The 15,508-nt window shown below is 35.8% G+C and overlaps 1 protein-coding gene across 1 annotated transcript in view; it reads right to left on the minus strand.

Annotated features, from left to right (window-relative positions):
* Positions 1-15,508, minus strand: part of LOC111866951 (dynein heavy chain 6, axonemal) — a 106,451-nt gene that overhangs the window by 12,656 nt on the left and 78,287 nt on the right. Inside the window, exons 44-54 of the mRNA XM_033752524.1 lie at positions 13,042-13,279; positions 12,708-12,868; positions 11,599-11,740; positions 9,889-10,074; positions 9,183-9,355; positions 7,319-7,499; positions 6,421-6,600; positions 4,629-4,862; positions 3,929-4,075; positions 2,415-2,522; positions 1,049-1,131 (exon numbers count right to left, since the gene is read on the minus strand). Of these exons, the coding sequence (XP_033608415.1) occupies positions 1,049-1,131; positions 2,415-2,522; positions 3,929-4,075; positions 4,629-4,862; positions 6,421-6,600; positions 7,319-7,499; positions 9,183-9,355; positions 9,889-10,074; positions 11,599-11,740; positions 12,708-12,868; positions 13,042-13,279 (1,833 nt within the window). The remainder of the gene's footprint in view (positions 1-1,048; positions 1,132-2,414; positions 2,523-3,928; positions 4,076-4,628; positions 4,863-6,420; positions 6,601-7,318; positions 7,500-9,182; positions 9,356-9,888; positions 10,075-11,598; positions 11,741-12,707; positions 12,869-13,041; positions 13,280-15,508) is intronic.

Here is a 15,508-nt window from a genome sequence, read left to right on the forward strand (position 1 = left end):
ATTATGTGAGAAATAAAGAAGTGTTATTTAGAGTAAGTGAGCAGAGGAATATCCTACACAAAATAAGAAAACGGAAGGCTAATTGCATTGGTCATATCTTACGTGGTAACTACCTTATAAAAGAAGTTATTGAAGGAAAGATAGAGGGGCGGATAGAAGTGACCAGAAGACGAGGAAGAAGACATAAGAAGATGCTGGATGACCTTGGGGACAGAAGAGGATATTTTCATTTGAAGGAGAAAGCTCTAGATCGCATCAAGTGGAGGAACTGTTTTGGAAGAGACTGTGGACCTGTCATCTTAATAGATTACAGATGAATGAATGATGTTCATATGGGGAAAAGAAAACTTACTGAAGCTTAACGAAACCTGTAATAGGCTATGTGAAGTTTCAATAAGGTAGTACTTCCTGGAAATTAATACATTAATTTAAATTGGAAATTGTGTACTTTATAATGTATTACAAAAAATTCCCTATAAAGTTCTCTGCAGCTTATTAAACTTATTTGTTGCTGGCTTTGAAATGGAATTTCAGCAAAACACAAAGTGTATTTAGATTAGGTATTCTTTCCTTTTTACTTCATAAAAAATGCAAAACAATGCTCCTTAAGAGGAGAAGAAATTTAAAAATTCTTACTTTTATGGTTAATTCACAAAAGTAAAATGTGTAATGCATTAATATAGTGTATTAAAAAAGAGACACAATCCATGGAACAAGCTGATATTAATGAAATTTGATTACCAACCTGTTGCATAGCAGTGGGTGATCATAGGTATAACAATATTCTATTCTGTTTGGAATACCACATTTTGGATGAAGTTCAGAGATCCGCTAATATGAAATGCATAACACTGTCCTCAGAACCAGCTATAACTGATATACAAATCATGTTCTGGACATTTCCAAAATGACTATTCTTTGCCGAAGACTATATTTCATTCCCATATTTAACGATACAGAAGAAACATAAATAGTTCTTTAATGGACTGTCTCCTTTTGAACACACTTTCTTAAACTATTCTCCCTAATTAAAGCACCAAAAACTCACAATTTCTGTAATGTAATTTGAGGCCTTTCAACAAAGGCCTGGCCCAATTTCCCTTTCACATATGAAGTAATAGCAGACACCAACTGTGGAAAGAATGTATAAAATTTATTCATTGAATATCGTATTATTTGTACAACTGTACTTTAATGATAACTCTTCTTTAATAATTAGAGTAATCTGTTAAAGAAAATAAATACATAATGCTTCAGACATTAGCAGACCACACATCATATCATATTTTCATAAGTAATTTCCTTCATAAAATGTTCACTTCATATACGTATGTAGGACATATGGGAGAGAGCAGGAAAACATACTACATTTTGGTAAGAAAACCTGAAAGGAAAAATCCTCTTGGAAGAATGGAGAAGAACAGCATTTTTTTATTGCTAGTGGGGTGGGACTAAGGCCCTTGCACTGCGGCCACTTCTGGCCTATTGTACCAGCCCCAGATGAAAGGTGAGGGTGATTGTGGAGCAATTGGTGGAATGAAGATTGGCAGGGGAAACCGAATTACTAAGAGAAAACTTGCCCCAGTGCCACTTTGTCCCCACAAATCCCACTTGACCAGATCCAGGATTGAACCTGGGCTGCCGTGGTGGGAAGCCAGCGACTAACCGCTTGAGCTATGGCGTGGCCTGAGAAGAACAGCATAAAGAATCATAAATAAATATGCTGGAAGGGTGTGGACTGGACTCATCTGGCTCAGGAAAAAATCCAGTGGTGGGTTGTTGTGAATGCAGTAATGAACCTTTGGGTTCCATTAAAGGAAGCAAATTTGTTAAATAGCTGAGCAACTACGATTTTCTCAATAAATGCCCTGCTCCATGGAATTTCTGCACCTCAGGTAAGCAAAAACAGGATAAGAACAGAATTCCCCATACAAGAGGGCACAGAAACACGAACTGTAGAATAACACTAGAGAACTACAACTCACTACAAATATTTTTAATGGAGAGGAGATTCCAGATTAAAATAAGATCTTACTGTTTTTCTCAGTCATTTAATTACTGGAAAGTATGAACGAAACATATGAAATGGCATTCCACTTATGAGGGTACTTACTAATCTCTCTTCCAGCTCTCTCACAACCATTAATATACATGAAGAGTGAGGTTTGCTGGGTTGTAACACTACATAATTCAGACAGTCCAACTTTTCAGAGCAGCATACTTCCTTCATTTTCAGGGTCAAAGAGTATGCCAAGCAAGATATCAACATGTCCAGCTTAGTTTGCTGCTTGCTTCTGCTGGTTTTCCTACCCAGAAGATCATACTCTTCATAATCACTCTTTGAGAACCTCAAAACCAAACTCAATATACATAGTTACTTCACTAATGTGGGTTTCTCTGAATGATAAATTTACCTTTTCTTCCTTCAAGGCTTTTAATAACATCAGTTTCTCAAAATCATCCAACTGTACATTCCAATCTATTTGTGACGACTTGTGGTTTGTTACATGAATATTGATTACCTGAAAACACCATAATAATGAAAATAACATAGTTACAATAATTAACTGAACTAATTTTAATCTGCCAATAAAAATAAAGATCTATCAATCAACAATATTTTTCCAGTCTGTGAATAATAATGAATTACATATACAGTAAACCCTCACTCATCTGGATAAATTTTGGAGGAAGAGGTCATCTGGATTACTGAAGCAAATGGGAGTCTAAAGGACAAAACTTAGAACAAAAATAAATGCAAAAATTTAATGACATAAATAGTGCTGAAGAAAATAAACATAAAAAAAATATAATTGTAGAGCCTTCGTTTAAAAGCTATAAAAAGATAATACATTTATTCATCGATAGAAGACTCATGTTTTTAGACATAATAATGAAGGTTTGAAAAAACTGCCTAGTTTTGTCTGAACAGACCTCTACTGCTGTTCATTAAATAGGATCTCCCTCACATTTCTTAGGTGTTCATAATACTCCTTAACTGTGATTAGCATTTTTCATTTTTCATACTTCAATCCAGAGTTTCTGACATCTGGGTTTACTACAACTGGATTAGCAAGGGTTTATTGTATTGACATATAAAGTGTTTTAATTTTTCCAGTCCTTTTACTTTCATGCATTCATTTAGATTAGGATTCATGGCACTGCAAAATTCATTTTTAATAATGAGGTTATAAATACAAGCATGTTAACACTGAACCTAGTTAACAATGCAAGAAAATAGTTTTTTCCAGCATTCAACTAAAATTATTACTACATGCCATAGGAGACCTTAATTCACTATAAAGATTACTGTCTGCTGGGACAGTCCTGTATATTGTTTACTAATGTTTCAGAGGAAGCTACTGCTTCAAACTTCAGAGTGAAGACAGAGGCAGCATTTCCCACTGAAATAGTGGTAACAACCGACCACAAATATAATTGAAATTTTCTTCAGTTCTCATAAATTTAAGCCCAGACAGACACAATATATGGTTGGAAAATATATAACAATACAGGAAAAAGGTGTATAACTGTCCATATCAAGTACCTCTCACATTTTACATAGCTAGTGGTGAGTGTTTGAATGTATCTAGCATAAGGCCGCGCCATAACTCAAGTGGTTAGTCGCTGACTTCCCACCGCACTGGCCCTGGTTCGATCCCGGGTTTTGGTCAAGTGGGATTTGTGGTGGACAAAGTGGCGCTGGGGCAGGTTTTCTCCTAGTACTTCGGTTTTCCCTGCCAATCTCCATTCCACCAATTGCTCCATAATTACCCTCACCTATCATCTGAGGCTGGTACAATAGGCCAGAAGTGGCCGCAGTACAAGGGACTTAGTCCCATCCCACTAGCAATAAAAAAAATTATATTTAGCATAACAGTACATATAATTTCTTGTCTGTTCATCTGACTCTCAAAAGTTTCATTACCTGATCAAAATCTTCGATTCTTATACATATTTTTAGAACTGAATCCAAAACTATACCCTCAAAAGAGTCAAACTTGGCAGCAAGGAAATTAACTGACAGCCACATGGCATCTGATAGGGTTGCAATATCTGGTTTCTTGGGAACAGTCTAAAAACAGAGAGAAGAAACAGTAACAGATAAGAAGGCTTGCATTGTTAAAGAAAACACATATGTACACCACTGAATCAAATGTTGGTTAACATAGTGTATTACTTCAAATATAAGAAGCCTTCAAATTTAAGACACATCCAGTTTCTTAATGTGGGTTTTAGGAAAAAATTTAGAAAGGTGCCTAATCCCTGAATTTAAGATGCACATCAATTTTTCAATGGGGAAAAAATGTGTAAAATGTGCATTTTATATTCGAAGTAATATGTTATATAAATGAAATATCTGTGCAAGAAATGAGAGACTGAACAAGGGTTATGACCATCGGCGTCCTTCCAGCATTAGGCCTATGACTTCTCTTATGGCTCTCTTTGATTTATATTTTAAATTCTATTTTTTTTAATCCAATCAGAGCATATGGTAGCAGTACATTCTGCCTGAAAAATAAGCTTTTATTATTAATCACACTGTCATGACAGCAAAATCTTTGAAACAGAAACATGGAACAGGACAGCTGAGAAAGTAACAGATGATATGCTTCAGGGTGACTTACCATTCCAACAGATACCGGCCCACGAAGTAGAAAATTCCATTGCAGTTCATTAATGATTCCAGCTTCTTTGTATATTCTTGCACATAGCATGAAGCTAAATATAAGCTTGTGCCTTTCAAACAAACCCCTTGACACATTCGTATAAACTGCAAGTGTTATTTCATTTAACAGAATTTGCAGACGAACTGCTAAATCTTCAGCTTTCTCAGTAGTACTGATCACTTTATTGAACACCTAAACACAAGATCCAGCAGTATAGAATAGAATTTACTAAATAAGATATATAAAAGATATATTATCTTCAGGGTATATAGAGGCAGCAGGTTCCTCTGAAATGTTGGTAACCACCTACAAACCTATACAATGTCATTATAAAAAATAATACAGTCCTAATTTTCAACCCTACAATAACCCCAAATCTCATTAAGAACTATGTTCTCTTGGATTTGAGGTTCTAATGGCAGTTGAGCATTACGAGTATGTGGAATGTGATACTGTGTAGTCTTGCATAAGTTCACTCTGCTTGGGTTTCAATTTTTTTCTTTTTTTTCTTCTGTAGGTCATTTAACGACATGTTCAGCATCAAGGCTATACAGTATTGGTGCCTGCTTCTTGCTAGCCTCTTCTTTTCACTCTTCAGCCCTCAAGAAGGAGGTAGTATGTCCCTCAAAATTATTTTTTAACTTCTACTGAACTACATAGTGTCACATCACTGACACTTTCAAGCATGCTTTGTTATCAGTTTCTGTGTATCTTCAAGTGAAATACAGGACACAATACAATTTGCCTACATAGGTCTTGAACAGTCTGACCATGCCCAGCAGACAGACATTTAAGTAGGGCAAATGAATAACCATCACAAAACAAAATGTGTAAAGTCTGTAATTGTAACCACATACAGAGATTTCTGATGCAATATTTCATTGTTTTTACAGCTTATACCAAAGAGCTTAAGGCTTTCATAATTTGGTATCAATTACATGTAAAATTCTTATGGGTAATTGTTCAGACTGTGGTCTGCTGTACTGTAACACTACGTAATGTGGCCATATGGGTTATGACACCATGTAATATTGCGGTCATTAAAGAGGACTTTTCCTGTTCACCACTGCTATTGGTCTAGACTGGTTTCTATCTGCTCTCCAATCCCCATGACTGAGAAACCATCTAGCTTGCAACATGCCTATATAAGCAAATAAACTTCTCACTCTATACACTTTGACCATGAACAAGGAGACAGCATTTTCCTAAAATGTTAGAGTACATCTGCATGATTGTATGATGTCACAGCCCAGAAAACATCAATCTCACATAAAGTTCCTCTGTGGTAAAATAGCTCAACTGCGTGGATAGCATAACAGGTTTCAGCTGGCCCTACATTATGGCTGGAAATGCAGGTAGATGCGGACAGATGTCCCCTACTTAGTTTCAGAGGCTTCATTTTGAAGAAGTTATTTCCAGTGCCTAAGATGTCATAATTACTGTTCCCAACAAATTGGAACAAATTCACAAGACTACACTGTAATAATTTCTTCAAAATATATGTCCGACATTCCCCAGTACTTTTCTACTGCTCTTGAGTTACTCCCTTGTTCTCAACTGAAGTGTCTACCTAGTAAAAAAAAACCATTTCCATTCCTGGTCAAACTGTACTATATGATACACACTATATGAAAACATGAAGATAAATTATTTATATTGCACTTACCGAGACTAGGTTCCAGACACTGTGGAATGCATTTATTATTTAAGTTAACAAATGAAAATATTCTGACGAACAGTATTTACAGACCTGGTTGAAATATTTCAAGGAAAACTGATACATAGGATCAATATCAGCTAACTGAGCTACTACAAAGTACAGAACGGATCCACGAGTTGCCACTAAATGATATTTCTCCCTTGCTACAGATATGTTCGCTTCTGCAGCCTCTGTTTCCAATAATCTTGATGCTATAACACCTGCTGTTTCCTTAAGTAAAACAGAAAAAAAAATATGTCTTACAAATTAAATACAACTATGTATGCAATGTACAAAGCAGATGACATACATATCTGAGGTCCTAACAGGAGTGACTATGTAGATGTGATACTGTGTAGTCTGGTAGAAGTTTAAGTTTCAGATGAATGGACTGCTGCAGAATGCTGCTTAGCTTACCCTTCAACCTTGAAGATGGAGGTCATATGTCCATCCAAAATGTCAGTAAATTTCTACTAGGCTGCATGGTATCATATCCCAGAAAACAGTAGTCTTCACAGCTGACAGTGGCCAAGAAAATTTTGTTATAGACTCAGAAGGTCAAATTCAGTGATAATACAGGCATATCCTTAACAATTTCATTTAGTTGACTTTATGTCTTCAAAACCAAGTTCTTAAAAATCTGTTTAATATTACTGTTTCATCTGTGCCTAGGCCTCAAATCGCATCTGTGGAGACTTTCCAACCAAAATTCTGTATGCATTCTGTTTCCCACCATGTGCACTATATTTTGTATTGATCTCACGCAATTTTACAGGATCAGTCACCCTAGGTGAAGAGTACAAACTCTGAAGTTTCTTATTATGAAACTGTCTTCCTCTCTCTTAGTCTTAAAATATTCTTCTTGTCCCACTACACATAGTTCACAAACTCATTAAAATTCTGCATTATAGTTACAATTCAAATATAAAGTAAATTATTTTTGTTTTACCTTGCTTTCATTTAGTGTGTCTATTAGGGCTTCGTCATCCAATATATTCCCTTCTGATGCATACAGTATTCTCAGTACTTTATCCTCTATACTTTGAAGTTGATTTTTGTCATTATTAATTCTGGTTATCAATTCATTTCGTTGCTGTTCTAACTCTGGTTGCTCCAAGCATATAACATCACTATAAAGTTAAAATTTAAACTCAGTTCAATGAATTCATATGTTATGCTCTTTAAATTAATTAACAATGTTCAATTCAATGTACACCATTGTTTTAATAATTTAAAGGTGGGAAATATTTAGAACAGTGTATTGATTCTAAACCTATGAAAGTACTCCATAGTAAACTCAAATATTGGTGATAACCCAGGAGACAAGAAAATAAATGCTTTAATCTTTTGTTTGCTTTATTTTGGGTTTAGGAGCCAGGGTAGCAGTCAGTATAGCAACTGGCTACAGGCTGGACGACTGAGGGGTTGTAGTTTGAGTCCCGGTAGGGTAGAAAATTTTCTCTTCTCCACGTCGTCCACACCGGCTCTCTTTCCCTGGGGTGGGGGGTAAAGCAGCCGTGATGTGAAGCTCACCACTCACCTCCAATTAGTGTTGAGGTCAAGAAAATGTGTGGATCTATACATGCACTCCCTCATATGCCTTCATGGTATAGTGCTTAATTAGTTGAGCACAGGCACAAATTTACCTTACCTTTTTATTGGGGGGTTTTGATATTCATTCTTTATTTCTCGTTTTCCATTCCCATTCCTAGAACTCTTCTAGATTATTCTTTAAGAGACAGGTCATTTAAATTCCCGTAATGGCAGCAGGGTGCAGTTAATTTAAATGTCTGCCATTGTAGAGTATTAAAAATTGTAAGCATGTTACTAAAATGCTGTGATTTCAACAATTTTTGTGATAAACGAACGAAATAAACGCTGCTTTTATCTAGAAAGAATATAGAATCAGATATTGTAATTTACAGATTTTAAAATCTGTAAATATTGTTACACTGATTAAAAAAAAAAATTCCCCAATTTTGAGCGTCTGTCCACAAATATGCATTCAGTTTCTGCAGTATAAATGCATGCTGCTGACATCCTGTCTTACTATGTCTTATCTGGCAAAAGGGGAGGAAGTTTATGTTTGAAATTGCACATTCTCCAGTCATGTTGGAACCTTTCTGTATGCACGAGCGTGGGCGAAGTCTTATCGTACGTTGTCCTTCAGTAACTCTGACTGTGTATATCTCGGACTAGCCACACAGAGGTAATGTTCATGGAATAGCCCCGCATTTCCCCCTTGCTTCCTCGCCAGTTTGAGAGTCGTCTGTACCACATTCTGAATCGGCGTCATTTATCAGCGGCCTTTCAATTTCGGCTTCTTCCATGCAAAATGAGGCCATGGTGGATAGTTAAAATTGTGATGTTTTATAAGCGTTACGATTAGAGGAGGCCACTCGACATCACTGGCCGACTTCCTCTAATACGAGACTGAGGTGTCGTATGTGCTCTTCGCGTGGAAAACCGAGTTACATACGGACAAAGTGCATGAGTTGCGACGTCGGACTCTGCATTCAGTTAGATGACGCAGGAGGGAAGACAGTCTACTTATAAAGCGGGTGCTCAAAAATAATGTAAGTAGAACAAGAATTTCTATCTTAAAATTAGATTTTAAAACACTGTGTGTGTGCGTGGAATGCGCGTACCCATACAGTGACGTATGGCCACTCGGCTACACTTCAAAGGTCTCCATACGGTGTCACTAGGCTCTTAAAGGTTATTATTCATAAGGCTAATATAATGAGTAATCAGTTAGTGACTTTGTCCACAGCAGTGATATATTTAAATGGTTTCTTGATACACATGCTTACCTCAGCAGCTGTTCCTCTAAGCCCGATGTTGTTATTGTAAAGTTTATCATTGTCACCTGAATGCAGATCTCTGGCAAATAATGCGGATTAGGAAGTTTAGTTGTCATATACAAACGAAAACTATCATTGTATTCAACATCAGCATCACCAAGTCTTATCAGAGTTCTCCCAGCCTAAAACAGCATTTCAATGTACAAAGGAATATAATAGCAACATAATATTCACTGCATTTGCAAAATATTTTCATTATCTTATCAATCTTCTCACAGCCTTCTAAAATTTCTTGCAACTACACTGATTGACATTTTTAACCCATTCATGTCCACTGTTGTGACTACATACTCTAACATTACAAGGCACTCAGTAAAAGTCCAACAGAATATATTTTCTTTTGTATCCTGGAGATAGAAAGAGAGACAGCTTTATAAATACAGCAGTTTTAATAAACTCAGATGACAGACAAGTCCAAAACACTAGTTTTAAACAAAAAAATATTTTCTTATAGTGAAATGAAAACTTAGTATTTAACGTTTAAATGTCCTTAGACACTACAAACAAATTTACTATGGACGTTCTCCATCACTAAGGGTTTAAGCGACATGCTAAGGCTGACCACTGGGGACACACTGTGAATGAAGTAGAGGTCTGGGGTAACTGGAATCAGTCCCCCCCCCATGTCAGTACTCAATCTAAATTTATAACATACCTGAACAAACGTCTGTTTGAGAAGCACAGAGCTTAATATCGGATCCAGTGTTTCTCCTATCTCCTCAAGCAAGACTGAATTACCAATTCTAATCCCACTCTCAAGAACATGCATGAGATTGGAATCTGTCAGTTTGACTATTTTCAAACCATTAGCATCTTCCATCTGACGAATCCATCGATTGGCCTGTGTTTGAAGAAAAAGCTGCATTTCATTTGCGTTTAATCTAAGAAATCAAAGAATGAATCCCTACGGGGATAGCATGTCTTACACTAGAATAAGTATTCACTAAATGGGGGTTACGAAAAATTACATAAAAACCTGGTCACTTTCTTATGAGAATTACTGCATACAACTGCGATAAAATAATTTATTTACATAAATAAATGTGGTTACATAATAAAAAATACCAAATTAATTTCTAAAGTAATTAGTGACAAATGAAATAAACACAATGGTTGCATGAGAATGATTTCCAGCAAGGAGAACGTATGAATATCAATTGTTTTGACCATAATCACGCTAAATTTAGGTACAAGATCTAGAAAGCCAAAAACTTTCTTACCTGAAATGTGGGTTATTTACTACACTGAAATTCTCTATATATAGAAAATAATATATTGTTTAAATCAAGCTTCAGCTGGTACCAGAAAAAAAATAAATAAATATGGGAATTTACTAAATGCATCAACATTAAACAAAGATTTCACCATGCTGTTTTTCTGCATTCAATATATTTCAATTTAGTTAATACTCTGCACAATTAATGTAAAACACTTTAAAACTTCAAGAAATCATACCTCAATTTAGTGCAGATGTGGTCAGAACAGCAATATGTTCTTCTCTCTGCCAGAAACCATTATTGCACAGTCACAATCTTAGGTGTGTGAAATCTCTAGTTAATTTAGTTCTTAACAAAGGGACTTTTAGTTTTTACTTCATATGTCATTAATTATCTCAGAAATTAATTGGATATGATTGACTACATAATCATATTTATTGGTACAGAAACACTCTTACTAAGTATTTACATAAAGAAATTATTTCATTATAATTCTATGTAAAAGGTAAGGTAAAGTTGTCCCTGTGTTTAACTAATCAAGCATTATGCCATGAAGACGTATGAGGGAGTGGACGTATAGATCCACATTTTCTTGACATTGGCACTAGTTGGAGGTGAGGGGTCAGCTTCACGCCCCGGCCGCTTTAGCCCAGGAGAAAGAGCCCCTGGTACCCATTGGACAGGGGGTTGGGTGGAATCAAGAGCTTTTTTAGATGACATGGAGATGAGAAAATTCTTGATCCTACCAGGACTCAAACTCTGACCCCTCAGTCATCAAGCCCACAGCCAGTCACTATACCAACTACGCCATCCTGGCTCAGCATAATTGTATGCATTAAATATTATTAAAATGAAGAGTTTCTTGATGCAGTTTTATATCACCCCCATTTAGTGAACACCTTGATTTGGTGTCAGAAAGGCCATTCATCCAGAGATTCTTTAAATAGTGATTTTAACATACACTCCTTATACTGGGCTTTGGCTAGCTCTATGATAACTATTCACTAATTACAGAACCTCTCTGAATCCGATAATATACTAATGAAAAACAGCTCAAGTAACAGGTTTCCATAACATTACACAAAGTAATATCATTACTTGCATGGCTAAGTGTCAAATAACATATCAAATGTTACTGCAAGATTTACCTGCTCTTGTGGGTCTATCAAAAGGGGCCACCTTTTAGCCCATGTTACAAGGATAGCATTCTCTATAGATATTTTGTCTTTTGGTAGACCAAATGTGTTCCACTGTCTGATTTCATATGGGTCTGTCAGAACAGCAGTCAAACTGTTACAAAAGACAAGAAATAAAAGCTAATTAGAACAAGGATAATTCCTGCATTACATCCTAATAAAGTCTTTGCAATGACATGATGGGTGACTTCACACACAAACATGAGAAATTGATGAGATCTGAGGATACTGACAGCACCAAGTAATGAGAGCGCGGTCTTCTGTGATGTGACCCCATGCAGTTGGGCAGATAGGTACTAACATTTCGGAGGAACTTGCTGCCTCCATCTTCAGGTTTCTTCTTGCCTGAAGATTGATGCAACAGGTTCCTGCCTATCAGACTACAAGGTGTCACATGCCAGAAGATGGTAATCTGAGGAGTTTAGTTCAATTAAATTATTATCCTCATCACAAAAATTGTGCAGGATTAAGCTTAATTTCCTGCTTCTAATCCCATTCAGTGCAGTTCTCTTCACCTATTCTTCAGGTGTTTAGAATTTGCCAGAACTTCTTTTAGTATTGTCATTTATTTTGATGTAAGATTGTAATTCCATTTTTATATTATTTTTTAGACCTGAACTAAATTATCTTAAATATTTCAATTCTGTTACCTGTTTGATAATCTTACCTAACATTACTTAATTTCTTTGTAATTTTATTTTAATTTGTTTTATTCAGTGCACTGCAGCATGTGATTTTACTGCATATTAATGCAGTGTAGCAGTTTAAATATATTAAGACACCTGAGGATGGCCATCTAAGGCCAAAACATGTTGTGTTAAAGTATAAGTGCAAGAAAAAGGAACAATTTGTTCTTTCTTGGGAAGCTGTCGGTCACTCAGCTACCTAAGAATTTCCCAGCATTTTATGGAATTCAAAGGTTCATTATCATGTTCACAAGAGCCTTCCACACATCCTTATCCTGAGTCACATCAATCTACTTCGAAATTCGCCATCAAGGAGATTAGCTTCACCTATTTTATTGTACGTATGTGTATCAGAGACGTATATTTCTGTTCTACCTGAAATTTTCTGATGCAGGAACTGACAGCTCTTTGCAGTGAGAAATCCAAAGCCCCATCAACTCATCACGGTATGTGCTTATGAGGGGCCCAAGATATGCAACAAAACCTGCTGCTACCAGCACATCACCAAGCAAAGTGGCCAAACTGGCATTGAGACCCTGTTTAAAATTGAAATGAGTATCAAGAATCTCGTACAAGAGTTGTTATGTGATCTTTTGGCCTCCTTTCAATTGTCAATTAAAGCAATTTAACTCTCTCTACCACTAAAAAAGGAGATTCCCAAAAGATGATTTATTAAGACATTTTAAATTAATGATCATTTGTTTCATACCTTAACTGACTCTTCCCACAGAACTTGCTCATCTCCAAGGGCTGAAGTCAGTCTTCCTGCTCTTGTGAGTCTGTTTGCAGTCAGATCTATGACTCGCTCCAACTCAGTCTTTTCTGCTAGACTGGCATCATAAGATGCTTCTAACTGAGCGATCTGTTTCTCTACTTCAGCCAAATGCTGTTGCTTCTCCCTCAGCATGCCCATTACTTGATTCAGATCCTTTTCAGCTTCTTCTAGCCTATCAAGTTTAATTCTCATGTATAAAATTCACATATCTAAGAAATTAAAAATTAACAACTCAAGATTTTTATTTAGATTGAAGCCTTCTGGGATGCAATGCTATATAGCTCATGGGTAGTGACATTCTGGAAAATCTGCTGCCTCTATCTTCAGATACAAATCTACTGAACTACATGATGTTACATCTGAGAAGACAAAAATCCTGATATTCCCTGCTGTGATAACCTCAAGTTTCATATTTATATATTGTCAGAATTTTTAGTAAACGGTAGTGTATGGGGGACGGTCAGTAAATTGGTCACAAATGGAAATAAAACAGCTGTAATGGTCGTAACAGGTTTTCCATGTGTATCACTAGGTAGCAGCATAGTCCAGCTTCAAGGCAGTCTAGGTAGCAGATGCACATGCACATGTTCAGGGGTTTCAGTAGTCCAAATGGTGACCAGGCTTCAGAAGTGTATTAGCATACAGCAGCATTCTGTTGTGTGATTTTTGTGGGCAAAAGGACTCAATGAAAAGGATATGCATAAAGAAATGTTTCCTGCTTATTGTGAGAAGTCTGTTGTGTAAAGTGGTTCACAACTGGGTCGAGAAATTCTCTCAAGGATGTTTGAAAGTCGCAGATGATGCCCAAACAGATGCAGAAGTGGCTCAGACAATATTCAACAGACTCCTATGCTGCAGCTACTGCTCTCTGTATTCGCATTGCGATTCACCTGCCCTGAAGAAGGAGGCGATACGTTGCTCCGAAACGTCGGTTAAAACCAAGAATACACGGCGCCAGGTCCCAGAAGATGACTTTCTTCATAGACATTGCCGTGAAAACCTCAAAACTAAACACATTTCATGTTTTATATCCATTTGTGACCAATTTACTGACCCCCCCCTTGTATGTGAAAAAGCAATCCACATGTATAGTGCTATTATCTTTTGCAGATTAAAGCTGAATTTACTATATTTTTCCTGAATGAGTAACAGAGAAAACCATGGGCTTATATTATAAAAAGTAAATACCATCCATTCTAGGTTTAAGAAAAAACCACTTCAAGGCAATCATTCCTTGCATACTACACAGCTTGTTGCTTTGTAAACAACATCATTAAATATCTCAAAAGACAAATGCAGAAATGTTAGAAAACATATAATATCCGGATCAAGTAACAATGATTTATGAGAAATATTATCACTTAACAATGCTAAAAAATATAATCACAAGAAGAATTCATTAACCTTTAACAATAACAGAAATTTGTTAAGACCTCCCTAATACAAATTAATTGGGTGCCAACCCTTGTCCAAATTAGCAAAAGTCTGAATTTTAGAAGTGCTATAAAAATATGTTCAGAGAATGTACTTCAAATGCGTTTCTAAGCAATATAACATGATTTTGAGACTTAGATTGCATACAATAAAATAAATTTACTTGCCATAAGGTGTAGAAATGTAAATTTTGACATCAGTCTTAAAAACTTTTTATGTAGTGGCAATGGGATCATGACAGTTGTAACGCCCAAAAAAAAAAAAACTGCTGTCAGAATTATCACAAATTCCAAATTTGTAAGGTTACACTGTAATCATTTAACTAATTCTAAATGACAAGGCAAATTTTTTTCAGTCCATGATTCTAAAACAATGCAATATAATCATTAAAATAATTCATAATTTTTTTACACAAGAACAGCAAACCAGTTATATCTCCAGCACATGTACCGATCTCTGAAATGGGTCAAGACAAATAATAATTTACTTATTACTAGCTTGCTCTTATAATGTCAATAAAATGTCACGTATAAGATGTAATGAGGACAGATCATGTTTCACTTGCAAAATTATGCAGGCATATCTATATAACTGACACTCTCAAATCAATATATTTTGCTTACTTTCACTCTTTAATGAAGTATTGAATAATTTTCTGGTGTAATTCATCTGACAGTAAAAAGGTATTTACATTGCAAAAGAAAACTGTTGGAATCATGAATTTTTAATAACCTACCATCTGATCTCAAAGGTCTTATGAAAAGGCATGATTTAAAATAGCACCAAAACGATACTTAAATACACATTCATTTTACCCTCTTGATGAGTACCTATTGTCTAGAAAATAATTTATGTATCTTTAAATAGCCTTGTGTGTAGTCACTGTGTATTCTTGGTTTCTCTTGTGTGAGAACTCCATTGGGATTGTACATATGTTTTGTATTTATATGACATATTCCACATTCAC

This window comes from Cryptotermes secundus, unplaced genomic scaffold (assembly GCF_002891405.2).
Source record: "Cryptotermes secundus unplaced genomic scaffold, Csec_1.0 scaffold42, whole genome shotgun sequence".
NCBI classification, from domain to species: Eukaryota; Metazoa; Arthropoda; class Insecta; order Blattodea; family Kalotermitidae; genus Cryptotermes; species Cryptotermes secundus.